At 38.9% G+C, this 19,540-nt stretch overlaps 2 protein-coding genes across 2 annotated transcripts; both read left to right on the top strand.

Annotated features, from left to right (window-relative positions):
- The first annotated feature begins 2,030 nt into the window (after positions 1-2,030).
- rbm7 (RNA binding motif protein 7) lies at positions 2,031-4,913 on the top strand. The gene is made up of 5 exons (XM_061281744.1): positions 2,031-2,246; positions 2,596-2,758; positions 3,828-3,894; positions 4,005-4,083; positions 4,174-4,913. The coding sequence occupies exons 1-5, from the start codon at positions 2,154-2,156 to the stop codon at positions 4,492-4,494; spliced, it is 723 nt and encodes a 240-aa protein (XP_061137728.1). The 5' UTR covers positions 2,031-2,153; the 3' UTR covers positions 4,495-4,913.
- Positions 4,914-6,986: 2,073 nt separating this feature from the next.
- Positions 6,987-17,435, top strand: barx2 (BARX homeobox 2). Its single transcript, XM_061281433.1, has 4 exons — positions 6,987-7,399; positions 11,891-12,209; positions 14,693-14,777; positions 15,558-17,435. The coding sequence occupies exons 1-4, from the start codon at positions 7,213-7,215 to the stop codon at positions 15,861-15,863; spliced, it is 897 nt and encodes a 298-aa protein (XP_061137417.1). The 5' UTR covers positions 6,987-7,212; the 3' UTR covers positions 15,864-17,435.
- The last annotated feature ends 2,105 nt before the right edge of the window (positions 17,436-19,540 follow it).

Here is a 19,540-nt window from a genome sequence, read left to right as displayed (position 1 = left end):
AGTTAAGTTCAGGCCATTCTATTTTGACACACATGTATAATTCATAGTTTACTTTAATAGATATTTAGATACATGTATTATGTGAATAAATAGGATGGTAAAGTAGAAAACACACTTCCAGTCCAATTTTCAGGAGTGTAGAGACATGTAGTCATACTGAAAATCAATCCATGGGTGAACCCCGTCCCTTGCGCTTAGATACATGGAATAGGAGGATTTCTTTTGGCTCTAATGAGGATAAGAGGTATATAAAGAATAGATTCATTATAATTATTATTGTTATCATCATCATCATCATCATCATCATAATCAGTAGTAGTAAATAACAGTATGGTATTTCTCCAAATGTAATTAGCAACTCATTATTATATCTATAATATACTTTAAAAGATCCTCTCGCCTTTCTGTATATACCAACTGACACCTAAAGACCCCACATTCTGTCAACATCATTGGATCAATGCTGCCCTCTACTGTTAATGTACTATGCTTAATGTCCTGATATATAACGTAGTAATAGTTTGTTTGAATGTGTTGCGTTTTTATGCTTTTTCAACAGATTCTACTGCACCTTTGGAGCTGTTTTAATATTTTTGCAGAGAAACTATCAACACACCATACGCGTGTATTTTATTTGTTTCTAATGTTTTCTGTAAGATATAGTGTTGGATTGTTTTTCTTTTTTCATGTTTTTTATCAATTTTATTGCAATTGTGATTTTGTCATTTTCAATTGTAATTTTATTGTAATAGTTTCATCTCTGCTTCTCAATTGACCTACCTTCATTAAACAATGTTTAAATCAAAAAATAATCAACAGTGGCAGTTACGCAACAAAAGTTGTACTTAATTGCACTTTAATTACCTCTGGATGGATGGCCAAAACATAATAGTGAGTCACTTTGTCAAAGCGGCTTCAAATATATTAAATCAAGAAGGCAACAGCTTGGAGCTAGATTGCATAATTCATCAATTAGGGTTAAATTGTTAAAAATGCAGTCAATATACAACCCGTAGCTCTCTTACTTTGAGCTTCATCGTGCCAAAATCAGTGCAGTCCCTGAGGCGTGAAGAAGAAATTCATTATACTACTTTGAAAGGATTAAAGAAAAAAAAAAAAGCAAAGACATCAAACCCCATCTAATTACAGTGGAAGCTAAGCCTCTCATGCCACTTGGTTGACCTCCACTGTAAGTGATGTCACACATACCAGGAGCACTTGGTTCCAGGCATTTGAGCCACTAACAAAATCAGACAGTGTTTAAAAAGCTGGGAAGGAGGGGAGGGAACACATGGAACACTCATCAATGTGCAACAGCCAAGCCGGACAAAAGAAATGGGAATGAAAACTTGTTAATCTTGTTCAAATATTCAATATATCAAGGTTCAAATGTAGGAAATAGAGTGATGCCAATCTGCTCCTTGACTACTATTGAGGAGGTCTTGAGAATGGAACAGACCCAACTCCCAAAATCCCAGCCTGGAGCCATATTAAAGTTGCAAACTTTTCACTTACTTAAAATGGCCTGGACACATTCATTCAACACAGAACAAAATATTCTCAAAGTTTGACAAACGTGAGAATTATCTAATTAATTTTTTTCTTCGCCCCCTCCCAAAAAATGTGTTTCCAATTATTAAAACTCCTAGAGCTGTATGATTTTAACATTTAATTTGCTACATTTTGTTGATAGTATTTTTTTATTAATAGTATCCTCTCCCCATTTACAACAACCCTAGACAGTGGCAATAGAAAGGACCAACATTTTGGCATTATTTTTGCCATAATAATGAGGAATATATCAAATAAAACCCCTCAAAAAATCAATGACATGAACTGGGAAAAATTCTTAAATCTGGTGGTGTGCATGTGGAATAACCCTATATTTAGTTGTTAAAAAATATTCTCAAAAACAATTGACAATACATTTTTAATGTAGTTGTGTCAAGCATCACATTGATCATCCAGCACAGCAGGTGGCAGTAGTGCAAACCTATCGAAACCATGACGCTATTATCTTAGAGCGAGAAAGACGGTGCCAAAGGTCCCCTTTGAACATGACGTCACAGGCCTAGTTTCGTTTGTATCGAAGCATTTGATAAACTAGTGTTTGTTAGCATCTCCCGTAGTAGGGCCAAATTAGATACATTACGATGGGGATCGAGGACGAGGCTGACCGGACGCTTTTTATAAGGAATTTGGATATACGAGTGACGGAGGAGCTTCTATTCGAGCTTTTCTTACAGGTGATGTTTTACTTGCAAGACGGCTTTTGCTAATCCCCTGCGAGTTCTGGTTGCCTTGCACCATCCTGCCAATCGAAAGATGTCCTCAAACGACACTATTAACGCTAAATGCCTTCGCAGAAAAGTTACTTCCCTTTCAAAGTTAAAACTTAAGAGTGCAATCCAAGCAATCGAAAATCATGTTTGCCATTTAAACTCTTAGCCAAACATGCTAGCATCGTCTAGCAAAACATGTTAGCACCGGCTAGCAAACATCCTAGGATCCGCTAGCAAAACATGCTAGCTTCGGCGACCAAAACATGCTAACAGCAGCTCTATAGCCACAACATTAACAAAACTCTCTCAGCAGGCAGGACCTCTCATCAAAACCAAAATTCCAAAAGACGGCGATGGCAAACAGAAAACGTTTGGCTTTGCCGTGTACAAACACGAGGAGTCGGTGCCGTATGCCATGCAGCTTCTAAACGGAACGTCGCTGTTTGGTAGAACGATCCATGTGCAATTCCGTTCAGGTATGTTACGTTTGCGCAAACGTCGTTTGTTTTTCCCCACACACAAATTACGGAATATTCATTATCCCACCGCTGGTAATTCTCCAGTTCAAATTGCATTGGAAGCATTACAAGTAGATGAAGTGATTCATTGATTCATTGATTCATTGAAAGGTAGAAAGCAGAGGGAAGAGTCCCTTGTCAGCTCCTTCACTTCCCGGACGTTGAAGGGATGCTACCAAGCCGCGGTTGAAGTGGTAACAGTGTCTCGAGTTTCCATCGTGTCTCGTACTCATTCGGAATAAAAAGTTACTTGTTTTGTGTGACGCAATTTAAACCTTCTGAAGGGGGGGGGGGGGGGGTCTTCCTTTGGATTTAGTCTGTGATCTTCCTAGAATAGAAATTTGTCTAACGTAAAAACACAAATCCATCTTAAACCCAATGCAAGTCGCTACACATCGACGTATTATCAGATATTCCATCAGCCATGCAGAAATTGAGTTAGGAAATTAGATTTTTGTTGCAGCACATAAATAATGCACCTGAATCATTAATATGAACCGCAACATAGATATATTTCAGGAAAATAATGGGAATTTGAGAGGATTTCCATGAACGCAGTTTTGCCAGCTATGCATGCTATTTACTTCCTGCGTGCAATGAACTCAGCAACATGAACTCTGTGTCAATTAACTGAGTGATAACTCAAGTGTTGAGTGAAATACCAAATACTAAAATAGTATTAAAATAGTATTTAGTGCTTTCAGCACTACTGGGCACATAAACTAGGAATGCATTGTTTACGACTCGTGCTTGTCCCAGAATTGAGGAAATCCCGATAAAAGAAGGCTATGACAACAGTATAGAAAATGAGACCACTTGTAAAAAGATACAGCTGCAAATTAAAATGTTATCCAATAAATTGAAAATGTCCAATGATGACAGCCCCATAGTTGTAAATCAAGGTACCACTCTACCTTGAATTACTATTTAAAATTACATGTAAAAATATAGTTCTGTATTTACAGTATCATGTCTATTTGGTAAGATTATCTGCAACTAATGTCAATTTTTTTCATACCCCAATTAGGCAGCACCCACAGCAACAGTAGTGGGAGCGCCAGTCCTTCTAGTACTCCTAATCCCCACGGATTGAGGTGAGGCCACCCTTGGACAAGTGGTTTAGTTCAAGCCGCCGACACCGGTTCATGTCACTTTTTTGTCTGCTTGATGAGGGGCTGAATATTTCATGATGTTGCTTTTCCAGTGTGCCTCAGCAGTTCTCATCTCCTCAATACACTCCAAGATCTTTTTCATCCCCTGATAGTCTGCAGAAGCACGCCATGGTAAATCTTTATTTTCAAGACTGTAAGGATGAAGCACAGCCTGAATCTCCTCCAATAAAAAATATGTTCATTTTTCTTCTCCATTCCTAGATGAACATGATGTATCAGCAGTCGCCCAATTACTGCAAGATGCCATGGCATCCGTCTGCAGGGGGCGCAGGCAGCTTCAGGCAGCGTGACAGCGCCCCCTACCCTACACATTCAGCCTCAACTAACAGCTGCAGAAGAAACCAGCGCAATGCTGATGACTCCCACAGACAGCAGCAGCAGCAATACAACAGGAACGACTATCACCAACAGAACGCTTGGGGGGGCGGTGGCCGTCACCACGATGGCAGGGGAGGCAGCAGGCACCACGATGACGTGAGCGGTAACCGCGGTCATCAAGATAGTAGGTGGAGACGCTACTGATGTAAGGGAAAGAGACTTATTTATGATTACGCAGAAGATATTAGTACATGCTCAGGTTGTTTTGTACATCAACTGAACAAAAAAAAATCTTAATCTTTTGTTTTGTCTACTTTTATAATATTTTTAAATCTCATGTGACTTAGCTCACAGATCACATCTGGCCAATAACAGAAATGTGAATCTTGTTTAAGTTGATAGAAAAGGTCATAGCTCACCCTTTTGTATTTGGGAAAAAAAAACGGTGCTCGAAGTATATGTACAGTATTAATGTAAATTCCAAAAACAAAATCCACCAGCACGATTTATAATGCAATGTTGAGCTCAATAATTGTTCCTTTTTATTTTTTTAACCTTGATTTTTGTAAGACAAACTCATAATGTTTTAAAGTGATCATAAATACAAACATTGTTTGGCTTAACATTTGTGTTGTCTTTCATCATTGCACAAACTATTGTACACTGTGGGGCTGCGTGGAACGCGTGGCCTTATGTGCACCTATAAATGGCCCACTGTGTAACTAATATGCTTGTGCTGTGGGTTAGGAAGTAATCTACAGGTGGCGCCACGCATATCCTTTGAATGAAGCCAATTACCACGGTAAATGTATCCCAGCCACATGATCAGCTTCTACATATGACCTTTCTATTTAGGATGTTTTCAAGGCTTGATGTGGATTTGTCACCCACTCTCTTCACTCCGCTACGTGCAATTACGTGGAGGTGTTTCTTGTTACCACAACGTGGATGCAGACCAGCTATTCTGGTACAATCCTCCTGGAATAGGAACCACTTTGATCTGATGGATCTAATGTTTCTAGCGTTGTTTTTGCATCCCTGCCCAGGTGTCTCGGCAACAAAGCGATGATCATATCCCATAGCTAAATACACTAAGGTCATAATCTAGCCTTCCGAAAGTGCTTAAACGCCACCTGGTTGTATGCAAGAACAATTAAAGCGTCGGCCTCATGTGGCACGAAAGGTGCATTTACACTCTTCTGTGTGATCTAATCAATTCTATCCTCTGCAGGGTGCTAAGCGGAAGGCCTTTATTATTATTATTATTGTGACACGTGGTGGTATTAGCTGCTTTAATTGCTTGATCTTGCTGGCGTCTCCTGCTCCGAAGCAGCCAGATTAGGCAGCCTGCTAGCTACTGGGTCCCACTTAAATTTCCCAACATTGCAATAACAAACATCACACACCCAACCTTCAACAACCAGCTTCCAATAAATTATGTTTGAATACCGTGATGAGTGTTCTTCCTGATAGCTGATAACCAAATGTAGTGAAATTACTACCGGTATTTGCGGGTCATAAAAATCTGGTGCACCGACACAATTCATAAATCAAATTAAATTAAACTGTATCAAGCACAACACTTTTAGCTTGTCAGAGGTCTCTTTTGTTTGTTTTGACAAAACGTGTTTTTTTTGTGTATGTATTTATAGCTTTATTCCATAGTTCAATTGGACCTAGAGAACTGTTGCACTTGAATTAGACACTTACTGGCCACATCATTAGGTACAGCGGTACAATAGTCTCACAATATTCAATATAGAACCATTAAAAAAAATCATGATAAGTACTTAAAATATTTATTGTGTTTTGTCATTATTTTGTGTGTGTGATTGCATTGTGCAGCTGTCCCTAATGGAATGACCACCAAGTCTATATTACGACTGCAGTAGTTTTCTTTAGAGAACATATTATTTTATTTTACTTCTTACCTTTAAAATAAGTAACCTTGTCAAGTCAGGGCGTTATTTTTATTATCAGGATCAGATACCCATTCAAACCGTGTACATGTTAAGCTTCAACTTTTAATCATATCTTTCCGTTGTATTAATTGTTAAAACACCAGTGAAAATCAAATTAATAGATCAAGAATAATAATGGTTGTTTAAATAATTAGTGATGTTGTAATAACAATAAATTCTTGGTTTTAGTAACATTAGTAATAGCTGTAGTGTATTTTCACAAAATAATCGTGTACCGTATTTAATAAGTTGACGTTTTTCCCTGTAGAAAAACGCAAAACTAGTTTACAAAAATAATTACGCTCATCATTGAGTCATACCCTACTTGATTAGAAGGGATAAAATGTTGGGAAAATTTGTTTTTGGCAGTGTACAAACATCAATTTTAAACGTTTCCCCCTTAGTTGTTTTATTTTATAGTGGTGTCCAAAAACTCTGAGTACGGTCAAGACGTTTTTTTTTTTTTTAATCATAATGATCTTGTGCTGAGTTGCATATTACTTCAAATGACAAAATGTAAAATTAATTTCAGTGAGGTTTAATAAATAAAACGCAATCAAACAAAATGTGAATCGAGCCTACACTTAACTATTTAGGGAGCGTTCGGATGTGTTCAATTAAATTCTACAAATGAAAAAACAAACAAAAAGGTACGATCGAAATGAATGGAGCTCGTCGTCCGCGATTGGTTTCAGTCGCGACAGTCCATCAGCGGAGGGCGGGTGCAGATCGAGGAAGCGTGAGAGAAAGAGAGAGAGAATAAGAAGCAAAGAGCTGTGGTGCTTTATATACAAGTGGATGAGAGTGAGCGCGTATCTCAGTCCGCTTCATCTCCAACGAATATTAACACAAAATGAGTGTAGCAATAGTCGTAGTGTAGCGAAGTGGTGTGACCTCTCCTCCTCCTCGCCTAAAAAGTCTTCTTGCAGTTATTTTGACCCTTTTCACTCAGGGAGCCAGCATGCACTGTCAAGCCGAGGTGAGGCTTTCATCCCCCGGTCAGCTGAAGGCTGCCAGGCGACGCTACAAGACCTTCATGATCGACGAGATTCTCTCCAAAGAGGCTTGTGATTATTTCGAGAAGTTTTCTCTCTACTCTGTGTGCCCGTCGCTCATCGTCCGACCGAAACCGCTTCACTCTTGCACGGGTAAGGAAAATGTTCATTTAACTCACCTGATTCATTCATAGAAAGTGTTGGTCGAATTGTGGGTTCAGCGCGCGGCCACTTTTACGCACCTTTTTTACGCTCTATGCACAGTGTATTTTTAATGTTACCCTCGCAAAAATTGATTCATACAGAAGGTGACGTGTTTAATACAAATATTTGGCTGATAAAAGTTGCAAACCAGCTGCTATTAAACATGTTTCATCGCTGTGCCCATGCACTAATAATTATTGCTTCTATTATATTTCGTCAATTAAACCCTATTTTATTCTACTTGTATACAACTTTTGGTCTCCAATGAAGCCACAAAATTAACTTTCATGTGGACTCGCTTGGAGAGGTTATATAGATCACGACTGTATATCGCTTTTGATTTGGGGCGTCTGATGATATGAGAAAGTTATGTGAAGTTATGTTAAGTAATGATAGCTTATGGCATCTCACTAAAACTCAAAAATTAAAATGACTTTTTAATGTTTTAATTAAGACTAACAAATATACATTAATGGAAATTATTCAACTTCAAATGATTTCTTAAAATGTGAAGAAGGGCAATAAAAACAGGAAGGATCATAGAATAGAATAGGATAAGATAGATAGATAGATAGATAGATAGATAGATAGATAGATAGATAGATAGATAGATAGATAGATAGATAGAACAATTCATGAACGGGGGTCTTCCAAATACTGTAGCTTCCATGCAGTCAAAGTCTACTACCTTCTACACTAACCATTAAAGATAATTGCTCAAAGTCTGCAATGATAACTGGTGCAACTTGATGATGACAGTGGTGATGGGTTGGTGGGAGATACAAAAAATAGGAGGGGTGATCCCCTCATCCTTGTGATATGGTGTATGCGGGAGGGCATTAATACTGGCACCACACGCTCCGATGGATACAGTAACCTGCTTTGGGGCACTGGAACACAGTGCCGACTTATTTGGAGCTGCGGGGTGCGAGACACACTATATTCTTCAACATCTAGTGCCTTTAGTGCTTGATATAGAAGCTGTCAGAGTGATGTGGGCCTCAGCAGTGAAAGTTTTGCATTGAATAGTTGAGGGCTTGATGGGTGTCATGACCACCTACTGCCAGCAGATGCCACTAAAGCTCGCAGGTGTCAAAGAAGCCGACAGTTGCAACTGATAACCAATTGTTGCTTTTGGATTGCTTATCTGTTTCCCAGTCAGTTCTTCAGTGCGGTTTCTTCTTTTTAACATAAATGCTACATGGATTAGGCGATGCATTATTAAAAAACAAAAACATAATGGAAGCGTGCAATATTTTATAAGGGACAGTTGGGGCAAGGCTTTTAGCTGAACATCCACTGTGACCCAATTTCACTTGTCAGCATGGTGAAAAATCCTATCAAAACAAGAAAAGTGTGTTTGAGCATGCATTCACAAGTGTGCACTGGCTTTTGTACAGGCTCAAAATGAATTCCAAGCCAGCAAAAGAGTTTTCATCCCATCTTAAACCCTAAATCTGTGTCAAACAATAAAGGTTCCTATTAAGCATAATGCTGCCTTGTTAGACTTGATTACACCCATGTCAACACATACAGGCAAGTATGCACGCACGCTCACACGTACACGCACACACACGCACACACACACGCATGCACGCACACACATGCATGGACTCATGGCCACACGCACGTATGCACTTTTCATTTAAAGTTAACTTTGATCAGCAAACCACACAACCAAACTCAGTAAATAACTCAAGAGCTATTCATTCATCTGAGACACATTGTTTTGTGTTTCATCGTTGTTTAACGACAGTCTGCTTCCTCACTTAGGTTGAGGCTTTTCAAATAAAACATTAATTCAATCAAAGAGCAACTTTTTCTGAAACCGTATAGAACAATTCAATTAAGGCATTATGAGAAAAGTACTTGTAGTAGAGTAAAGGTTTTGTGGCATATCATCATATTTGTTTTTTAATGCAACAATTTTATGCATTTTAGAGAGCGTGACTTCTAGCGTCCATTAGAATAGTTTCCACAAAATATTTGAATTCAAGCAGAAGATTGCACAGAACAATGCCAAATAAATGATATTTTAGCAAATACTGTGCACCAAAAAAACAACAAAAAAAGAAACATAATAAGTATTGATGGCATACTGTGTACAGATCAAATATAAATCTTTTACACACAAGCCGATTCTCACACGAATTTAATCAGTTTATAATTTGTTTTATAACCCCCCCCCCAAAAAACAACAAACTGTACGTATTTCTATTTTTTTAAATGTTATTTTTTACGTACAGAATAAAAATATTACCCTGAATATTTATTTTATCCTTACCAAAATTGTATTTCAAAAATTAATAACTGTCATTTTCTTTGCACATGGTTTGATTACACAGAAATATAACTTTTTCTCACCACCAAAAAAAGATCTATATTTTATTCTCGTTTTTCTTGACAAAAGTAAAAATCCCCCAAAACTTTGTTGATGTGTGCAAATGCATTGCTCACATTGCGCAAAGTTGAAATGCTTTTTGACACGGTCCAACATGCATACACTTGCAGTTCAAGCGTACTGCTGGAAAATATTCAGGTCCAAGTGTAACAGACTTTTTGTTTGTATGTTTCTCTTCTAAATTCTTGAACATGAAGTTAACAAGAATGTACGTGTCCAATGCAGGAAATGTTGATAGTATCTGTAATAAAAAAAAAAAAAAAAACTTGAACGTCTTGATCTATTCTTAGCCGTAATGGTTACCGTAAGCATTTCTTACATAGCGACCTTGATTATCAAGCGTATCCGTTGCACGACAGTTCCTTAAACAGTTTATTTGTAGCCTATTGACAGGACGTGGCGCTTCTCAACAGTGTGTCAAATGCGAGCTCATGCTGTCAGTGGAAAGTCACCAGTGACGTTAACATTCTCTTCTTTTAGGCCTTCTTTGTGTGCCTCCCGCTCAAACGTCAAGCTGACAAGATGTCTTCTCTTTGTCCGCCCTCTCGTGAATAAAATCCCCCTTATGTCGTTCAACAGCCTCGACAGCAATACGACTCATGTTTATTACTTGATATCGTAAGTGCCAGCGGAGGTGAATCATAGTTAGAAACACATTGTGATAAAATGTAAGTAGTAGCTGTGCACAGAAAAACAAAAAAAAAAGATCTTGTCTAGGCCTGTTGTAACAGCATGTTGGAGGATTAGTATGACCTCAGCACCTTAACATGATGTCATCATCAGCCGCAGGTACTGTCTCTGTTTATATGCTTGCGTCCGTGTCTGCATGTGTGTATGTGCAGGTCTGCCCGTGCGTGCATATATGGAGAATGCATGCTCTCCGTGACAACTTCTATTATCGTGTTTGCGGTCCGTTTCTTGTAATGTACATCTGGGCAGGTTATACAGAAAGTAAGCATCATTATAGGCCTTGCTAGACAAGGCATGCTCATTCTTCCTCTAAGTGGCCCATTTGTCAGCGGAACACTAATACATAAAAAGGCAGATTCGATGTCACGTTGCCGGTGCCTGTGCATTAGTGGATAAGTGGGGGATTTGTGTTCACCTGCCACAAATGTGTGTGTACGAGTGTATATAAGCTATCCGTTTATTCATTTTTGTCTTGGGTTTGTCATCACAAGGGCCACGGGTGGGCTGGAGCCTATATCAGCTCACTTTGGGGGTCCACCCTGGACTGGCCCATAGTGTCGACCTCATAAGCTCTTGACTGCGAGGCAGACGTGTTAAAAACTCCTGGCCTGTGCTCTGTGTGTGAGGGTGTGTTTGTGCACGTGTACATACATTTCATCTTGTCACCAATAACCCGATGCAGAAATGGACTGTCAGTATTACAAAGCCACAAAGTTCCAGTTCGCTTGGAGGATGCCTGTTACTCTGCTGTTCGTCGGGCCGTAAAGATGTTTCTGGCAGATACCGTTTGACATTGACTTTCATTGAACCGCCACATTCATTCAGTTAAACCTCTTGCTTGCCCTTTTCCCTTCCCTCCCACTGGCTCCAGACAAGTGTTACTTTTTATTGATTCTGGCGTCTTGCTGCTTTGTGTGAGCTGATAGCGGGCAAGTTTGACTGTGTGTGCACATGCATGACTGCATATAAAAGAAGAGTGAGAGATCACAGGAGAGAGGGGCGAAATGAGTTTAGGAGATTAGCTTTTTATTTTCTTGCAACTCATTCAGTGTGGGTGTGTACATCATTCTGTCATATTTAACATCCTCTGCAAAATAATCATTCATGTGAAAGGTCGAGGGGAGCGGTGTAAAACACAAGACTGCGTCATCGGGGTCAATGCCCTTTACAAGAGTGAGGTCAAGAGGAAAACACTTTTCATAGAAAATGCTGGGCAATTAATAATTGAGCAATTACACGCGGTCGATAAGGAATAAGAGCTTCCTTAAAACTCACAGTGACCCTGGTTTATTAGTTGGTATATGTCACTTACATACTGTGCGTGTATGTGTGTGTGGATGATGTCTCAGGGTCGTCGTTGCGTGCCTACCCGCTCCTCTCGGTCATCACACGGCAGCCTCCAAACCACCTAGGCCACCACCTGCCACACACGCCACCATCCCCCAGTGGAGTGCCACCCCACCTTCCCCTGCTGTCACCGCAGCACGGCCGAGGCTCCGAGCCGTCGCCCAGCCAAACGCCTCTCAGTATCAGCAGCGACTCTGAGACCGAACGCAGCACACCCCGCCTGAAAAAGCCCCGTCGCAGCCGCACCATCTTCACTGAACTGCAGCTGATGGGTCTGGAGAAGAAGTTCCAGAAGCAGAAGTACTTGTCCACACCTGACAGGTTGGTCTAGTAAATAATAATAAGAGACTTCACTCTCTCACTTACACAGATGTCCCACCAAAAAGATAATGTGTGCTTCCATTAAGATTTTTTATTTATTTTTTTACTCCTAGATGATGTTTTCTTTCAAATGAATATTTCAGTTAGATTTACATGCAATGGTCATTTATTGTACCTTGGCAGGAAGCGAACACACCCAGTGTGTGACACTCTTTCCTCCTGAATACAATCGAAGCCTCCTACTTGGTTACCCGGTGTCAATTTTAAACCTAACACTTTTGTGGAGCCCAGCATGGCCGTTTCCATTTACAAGCCGCCTGCTACGAAGTCAGGCAAGTGTACCACTGCACTATGTGTGCAGTTTGCTTACTTTCCAGAAATAAAGCTACGTTATACACTTTGCTCATGGTGCCAATCCAAACTGAGCATTTGTAGTTATGCAAAGGCATGACGCATGTACAGGTGTAGCAAATGCTTTTACCAGTAATCATCAACATACAACAGCTCTAACAAAACAAAAGCTAACAAAAACATTATACTCAACCTCATGCAGGAGCATTTTTGTGGGCATACAGGCATCACTCAAGTGTGGTATTTTGATAATCAGAATACCTGGCATAGAGTACATTTCAAAAGTACAACATACACATGCACACATCTTCACAAAGCCGCAAACGTAATTATCAAGCCGTGGTTAAGCTAATGTCGTAATTTTTTATTTGTCCCGTGGGGAATGTCTCGCGTAATGTGAATTTTGGCTGAGCCAGAGAATTACCTCAGCATTCTAGTTCAGACAAGAGTAATGTTTTCACCCCGGAGCTCTTAAATGGTAAAATAAAGATGAAGAAGGGGGGGAAAAAAGAAACACGGCCGCATTCATGAAAACGGGGATGGTGGCCAACGCAAACAAATGTTAAAGTGAATTACTACAGATCTTTCAAACACCTGCAGGTGTATATAATAGGCACGTAACTTTATACAACAAAATGACGTAAATCATGCCTTTTTTTTTTTACCTGCAACTCCACGCTGTCTGACGGACAATATTTAGGTTTTGATGTAAAGTTGGAAAATATTTTACCATTTGATTGTTGGATAGATAGGGAACGAAAACACCTTTATCTTCCAGCGTACATTCATGCTTGAACATTGATTTTGACATGTAGCTCTATTATAGTGTGTCTAATCATAATTGGGAAGAAATCTCAAAATGTAATATTAAATATCTCATTTTAACTCGGCCAGAGGTGTTGGAAAAGTCACCATGGCTCGTCTTAGATCACATCGCCAACGGCAAAACAACTCAGTGAGCAAAACGCCCTTTTGTGTACGCATGGCTGAGCCACAATTTTGTCTTGACAATAATATTGCATTCCAGCACTGATATGAAGATTAAAAAAGCACATCTTAATAAGACCATGAAAGGTCCAATGCGGTATACTAAAAGACTACAACAAAAAAAAAAGTATATTTAAGCTTTACGTAGCCATATTGTACTGAATAAAGATCCGCATCCATCATTGTCGTTATTTTCCTCTTCATCATACCCACAAAAAAAATAGCAAAACTTGGGAGTGAAGTTGATTCTTCTCAAATGTTGGAGATATGCATGCAGTGTAACATTACATGAATGGTCAGAGCTATGATGATGAAATCTCACAATTTAAAATGAGAATATTTTTCGGTTTCAAGCTTACTATCACCGATACTGTTTTACTAAGTGATGAATAGGTATGACACAATGTCTCTTTTGTTTGAACATCTACTTAGTCTTGAAACAGACACAGTGTTGTCTTCGAGCAATAATGATTTTATGCCGTCTTTCTGCCGTCATCGTCATTAGCATCATGGCAACAATAATAATTATATTAGGTTACACCCAAGACTAAATGGTTAGCGACAGCCCCAAAGGAAGTAGTTAGTAAATAAATACACTCAAACTATTTCCGCAAAACAAAGGGCCTTTAGTAAGTGAGGTGTTTCATCTTAGTTATTTCTTGTTTTCTCTCAATTTGGACACGATATAAAAGTACCACATACACTCACACACAACCGCACACACGCAAGCATAATTGGTCGGATTTCCTGTTTCCAAAAGACTTCGAGAAGAGTAGAACAAGAGAAAATCTCATTTTCAGATAAGCATTTCTCCCCTTCTTAAATGAAAGGCTATCAGATTACACGCCAGCCAGTAGCCTTGTTAGTCATGGACCAAACACATGTGGTGGATCCATTCACTATTTCTCCAAGCAGCCACTTACCACATTACTGATCTGGTTGCAGATGTTTCAAACACTGCAGATGTAAGACGTTTCTCACTTGGCAGAAAAATTCAAAGTCTGTGTGTTTCAAAGCAATTGCACTACTGGGTGTGTTAATAAAATCAATGCAGTCACTTCATTAGGTACTCTAACTGTCATTCTAAACAGGGCATTACTCTATTTGTTTTAAGACAGCAATTGTGATAATTCAATTTTTTTCAGGTTAGACTTGGCACAGTCTCTTGGTCTCACACAGCTTCAGGTGAAGACATGGTACCAAAACAGGCGTATGAAGTGGAAGAAGATGGTAAGTGTGTATTAATTAATTTGCTTCTACTGTCTAATTTTGCCATTGGAAATAATGTACTGTTAAATAAAACTGTGAGCATTGTAAAACATATGTGGTTAAATTTTTAAAGCAACGTTTAACTGCTGTAAGTCAACTTGAACAGAAACAATCTGGATACTTCTGCGTGCACCAAAAAAAAAGCTCAACCCAGTCTAGTTCAATTTACAATTCAATGGTTGTTGTCATTCTCCCCTTTGATTCATGTGGCATAGAAAATATGAAGAAGCAAAATGTACTCGGACTTTATCAAAAAAAATTGTTTGTATTGTTTACTAAAGAGATAAATAATAATGTAAATTAAATATTTAAAAAATAATATTAGTGCCATATATATATATAGCGTAACTTCAAAGGCATATCCTTAATACATTTTGGTTAATTTTAGAAATTGTACAAGCTTTTGGGCATTTGACTTTCGAGATTCCACTATGTCTTCCTTGTTTTTAATGTGTTAAGTGGACAGATTGAGGTAATCAAGACGCACTTGTGGGGGCAGGGTCGAAGGAGAACGTGATGTGTGAGTGATTGTGGTAATGACAAAAGTGAGCAAACACATTGTCAAAAAGGGTCGGGTCAATAAGTGAGATTGTTGACTCCAAAGATAAATGGGTGCAAAAAGGCTATCCAGCAGTCATATGTCTTCTCTTAATGACTATATACCTCTAGCATTCACCGCCTTTCACGACTGAGGCCATTCATTATAAGAACAGCCCACAGAGATGATGTGTGTATTTGTAGGTGCTCAAAGGAGGTCAGGAGGCACCAACCAAGCCTAAAGGCAGACCCAAGAAGAACTCAATTCCCACTACTGAGGAAATAGAAGCTGAGGAGCGGCGAATGAAGCAGGAGGAAGAGAAGCTGAGAAAGACAGAAGGAAATGACACGCCGGCTCACGAGGAAGAAAAGGCGCCTCAGCTGGATCCCGAAGTGTGTAGCTCTGTGCCAAACGCCGCTCCGCAAAGTCAGAATGCAGCGAGGGCGACGGAGGGCGATGATCGGGCAATGCCTCTCCTAATACCCTCAGAGACTCATGCAGAGAGCTAAGCAACACGAACACAACCAAAGACTCATACCCGCCTCAAAGCCTGCAAACAAATTGTGCCTCAGGGTCACTGTAGACAAAGGTGTTGTGCTGTCAGAGGAGCTACACAAATGTCCGGTAGTGAAAATACACTCATTAAATCATTCAATATAAACAACACTTTTTTTTCCCCCCTTCATGATAAAAAAAGAACACATTTTATTCCTTTGTATTTGACCTAATTCCGTTTAGTCTTTATTCATACAGCGCATTTCACAACAGCTGCTGCTGTAACAAAGTGATTTACGTATAACACAATGATATAACCACAAAGACAGTGAAAACAGTCAATTAAAACTCAAATATGGTGGCGATCCTTCAATTGATGGAGCGTGGGAGTAAAAACAAAAGTGTATATAATGTATTATTGCTGAGTGTAAATCCCTATTTACCCACTATACTTAGTGGAAGAATTCTGTCGACGGCTGAACAGATTGAAATATTAACCTAAAATGTAGCAACTGCAGCACAACATGAGTTATGCATTTGTCTGATTTATTGTGCTCCTTTGAGACAGCTTCTGCCCAGTCTAAATTGACCTTTAGGCTCGGAAAGGTGAACTCGATGTAAAAGTACATCTGTTTCTTTTCCCAATTGCAATTGTACAAAGTCATTCATGATACTATCCCAAATAGGCCTTAACTAGTCACAAGTGATATGACGGAATGAATTGATTTATGTCACCAATGTTGATTTCGCCAAGCTGCCTCACGTGATACATGTGCCAAAATGTTAGGATCTGCCTTACTGTGCTGTAACTAGACTATGTAGCATTATTTCTCAGCCAAAAAAATCTGAAATGCTCCAGTGCCTTGTTGGTTTCAGAGGGAAGCAAATATATTTTAGTTACTTTCAAACGTGTCATTCGAGTTTTTCTTGGAAGATTTACAGTACATATTTGTTAAACATTATACCTGCAAATACTGTAGAAATGTGTAAATTATAAGATATATGGTCCTTTTTATATCTATATATACAACAGTATTTTTAACTGCTGTTTGAAATTTGGATTATTAAAATAGTTTCTGTCTAGTGTTGCAGCCGCCCGGGATCTTTTGCCTCTCTTGCGGTGTCACGATGGCTCCTCTTTCTGCCTCAAAAGCCATTAGGAACTTTTAAGCTGTCAGAGATTCTCCAAAGAAATAAATCACAGCCTCTTTGCCAAAGATTCATTGCAACATTTAAAGTGTCAGACGTTTTCAGCCTGCAGGCTTTTGCTATCTTGAACTGTCTGCAACTGACTATGTTTCAAATGTTTATGCTGCCTTGCAAGCATTTTTGTAGCTTGATCATGAATCCAACACATGTCTTTGTTTCATATGAAAAATGCAGTATTTTTCTGATGTAAATAATGCTGATTTGCTGAGCTCAGTTTTCCTTCTTTCAGGTTTGTGTGTTTATAGATTTAAATACACGTATTGGAAACCAATGAAAGTTTCTTTAATATTATTGTGACTGCTTTGAGTTTTCATAGATTGAGTTCTGTTTTTACATTTAAACCTCGTGAATACTATTAAAGCAACACCAGGGATTCATTGTTTGTATCAAATTTTTTTTGGCTGAATGCTTTATGACTGGTTGTTGAGGTTATTACGGTAAAAATGTGGACCCAAGTGCAGGAAAGAAAGATATGGGGTATTTATTTCCGCAAGCAAAAATAGCTGGGGTAAACAAGGCATGTGGATAAAGAAAAAAAAAAAAAAAATCCAAAAACCTTGACACAAACTAGCAAACCAAAACTGGCAATGGAATCACAAATAGGAACATGGCAAGTCTTCTAACATAAGCAAGAGCAATGAGACTGAATGAAACCAGGGAGCTAAATACAAACAAACTGACGAAACAAGGACAACCTGCGTAAGATACTGGGCTGACAAGAACAGGAGGATGCAAAAACCAAAACAGAGTGCGTAAAATTGAACTTGGGACAAACATGATGAAACTAAAAACTATCAAAACCATCACAGTAAAAATGCAAGTCATGTCGAATGTAAACTTTATACCACAACATTTTGGTTTCAAGGCCTGATACTGTTCGGGCTCTTCCAGTCTGTTCATCTCAATTGTAATATGACTGGATCAGTCACAAGATCACTCAACACTCACGGAAAGTTTGACTGAACGGTGTGTTGTGTCACTAAAGCAATTTCTCACACACATGCACACATACTGGCATGACTGGAAATGTGAAACTGCTTTCTTTCATTTCTTTTTTTTTTTAATTGTGATTCCTTGTGTTTGTATTTCAATTTAAAAATAATTTTACCACCCTCTATTTATTTTGGATTCATATTGGTGATCATATTTTGTTTTATTCAATTATTTATTTTAATTTACGTCAAACTAAAAATAATATTTTTATCTTAATTCACCTTTTTTTCTTTTGCATAAAACATATATTTCGTTTTGTTTTGTATTACCGCGTGTTGTTTGAGTGACTTTGATAAATGACCCTTTGGCTCATTGAAAAAAAAAAGTAAGACCTAAAGGATTCATATTTGACTACAATTTTGGCTTTTCTGATAATGGCACACTTGATATCATTAAATTAATGTGCCACAGCAAAGGGTTTACAATTACAGTTTTTTATATGACAATCCAAAAAATTCTGCTTTGTACAGTATAGGTAGATTAAATGTCAGAGCGCATCCTTCAAGTGAACAAAGCATTAAAGCACTGTGTTTTTAATTTTCATCATCTTTGGTACAACAGACCGAATGGCCTATAGTGCACCTATGGGCTCCACTCTGACCCCATGCAAAGCAAAGAATGCTAAGTGTAATTTTAGTGCGAAACACCGGACATGGATGATTTCTAAAGCAAACAATGAGGGTTACTACTGAGTGATGTGTGCTGCACTTTAACGCCTTGTGTAAACACTCTCAACGTGCGTCCTATACCTGTGCATTTCAACAATGGAGGCACTTACACAAATCGGAAGTATGATTCAACATTTCACCGTAAATCCTTTGAGCACCTAATGAAATCACACTCAAGGTGGTGGTGGGGGGTAACAAAAACTCGAGTCGTTTCATGCTGCCATATTAGCCAGCAGCACGACATGTTTCTTGGGATATTTTCCCAGCCACGTCTCTACAAGGCACCCACCAAAGCCTCTTGGGTTTAAGCAAACAGACAAGAACTGCATTTGGGTATGTCGTGTGTTCGTGTTTTTTGCATTCTTTCATTCGGAACCGGGCCATGACTGATTCTGTTTTACAAACGTAAGGACAGACAAGAAAGCAAATTCAAAAACAACTTGTTTATTTCGCCTATTGTAGCCAAGTTTGCTGCAAAATGTTCATTTCAAGACAGTGTTACAGTAATACAATAAATTGATGTTACCTTGATTTTGTCAAAGAGTGATAGGGCATTCTCTTTGCAAGCATGTTTTTTAAATACTTTCTCTACCAAGATCTGTGACAACTGCAGGCGACAACTGCAAACATTTCCGTCTCACATTTCCTTAAATGACAAAGGTCTGCGCTGGCAAGGTTTCAAGGTTGTGCACTTTGCAGGTCTCTGCAGGAGGCCCTCCTGGCTAATTGTTGTACAGGGAGGTAAGAACAACTTCCTGAAAGAGCCCTGCAGTGTCACACTGGCGGCCTAATTGGAGAACCTCTTATTTTGTCAGCGGTCC

Source organism: Syngnathus typhle, linkage group LG6 (assembly GCF_033458585.1).
Source record: "Syngnathus typhle isolate RoL2023-S1 ecotype Sweden linkage group LG6, RoL_Styp_1.0, whole genome shotgun sequence".
Lineage (NCBI taxonomy): Eukaryota > Metazoa > Chordata > Actinopteri > Syngnathiformes > Syngnathidae > Syngnathus > Syngnathus typhle.
The sequence above is the reverse complement of the archived record's forward strand: the minus strand, read 5'-3'. Positions and strand labels throughout refer to the sequence as shown.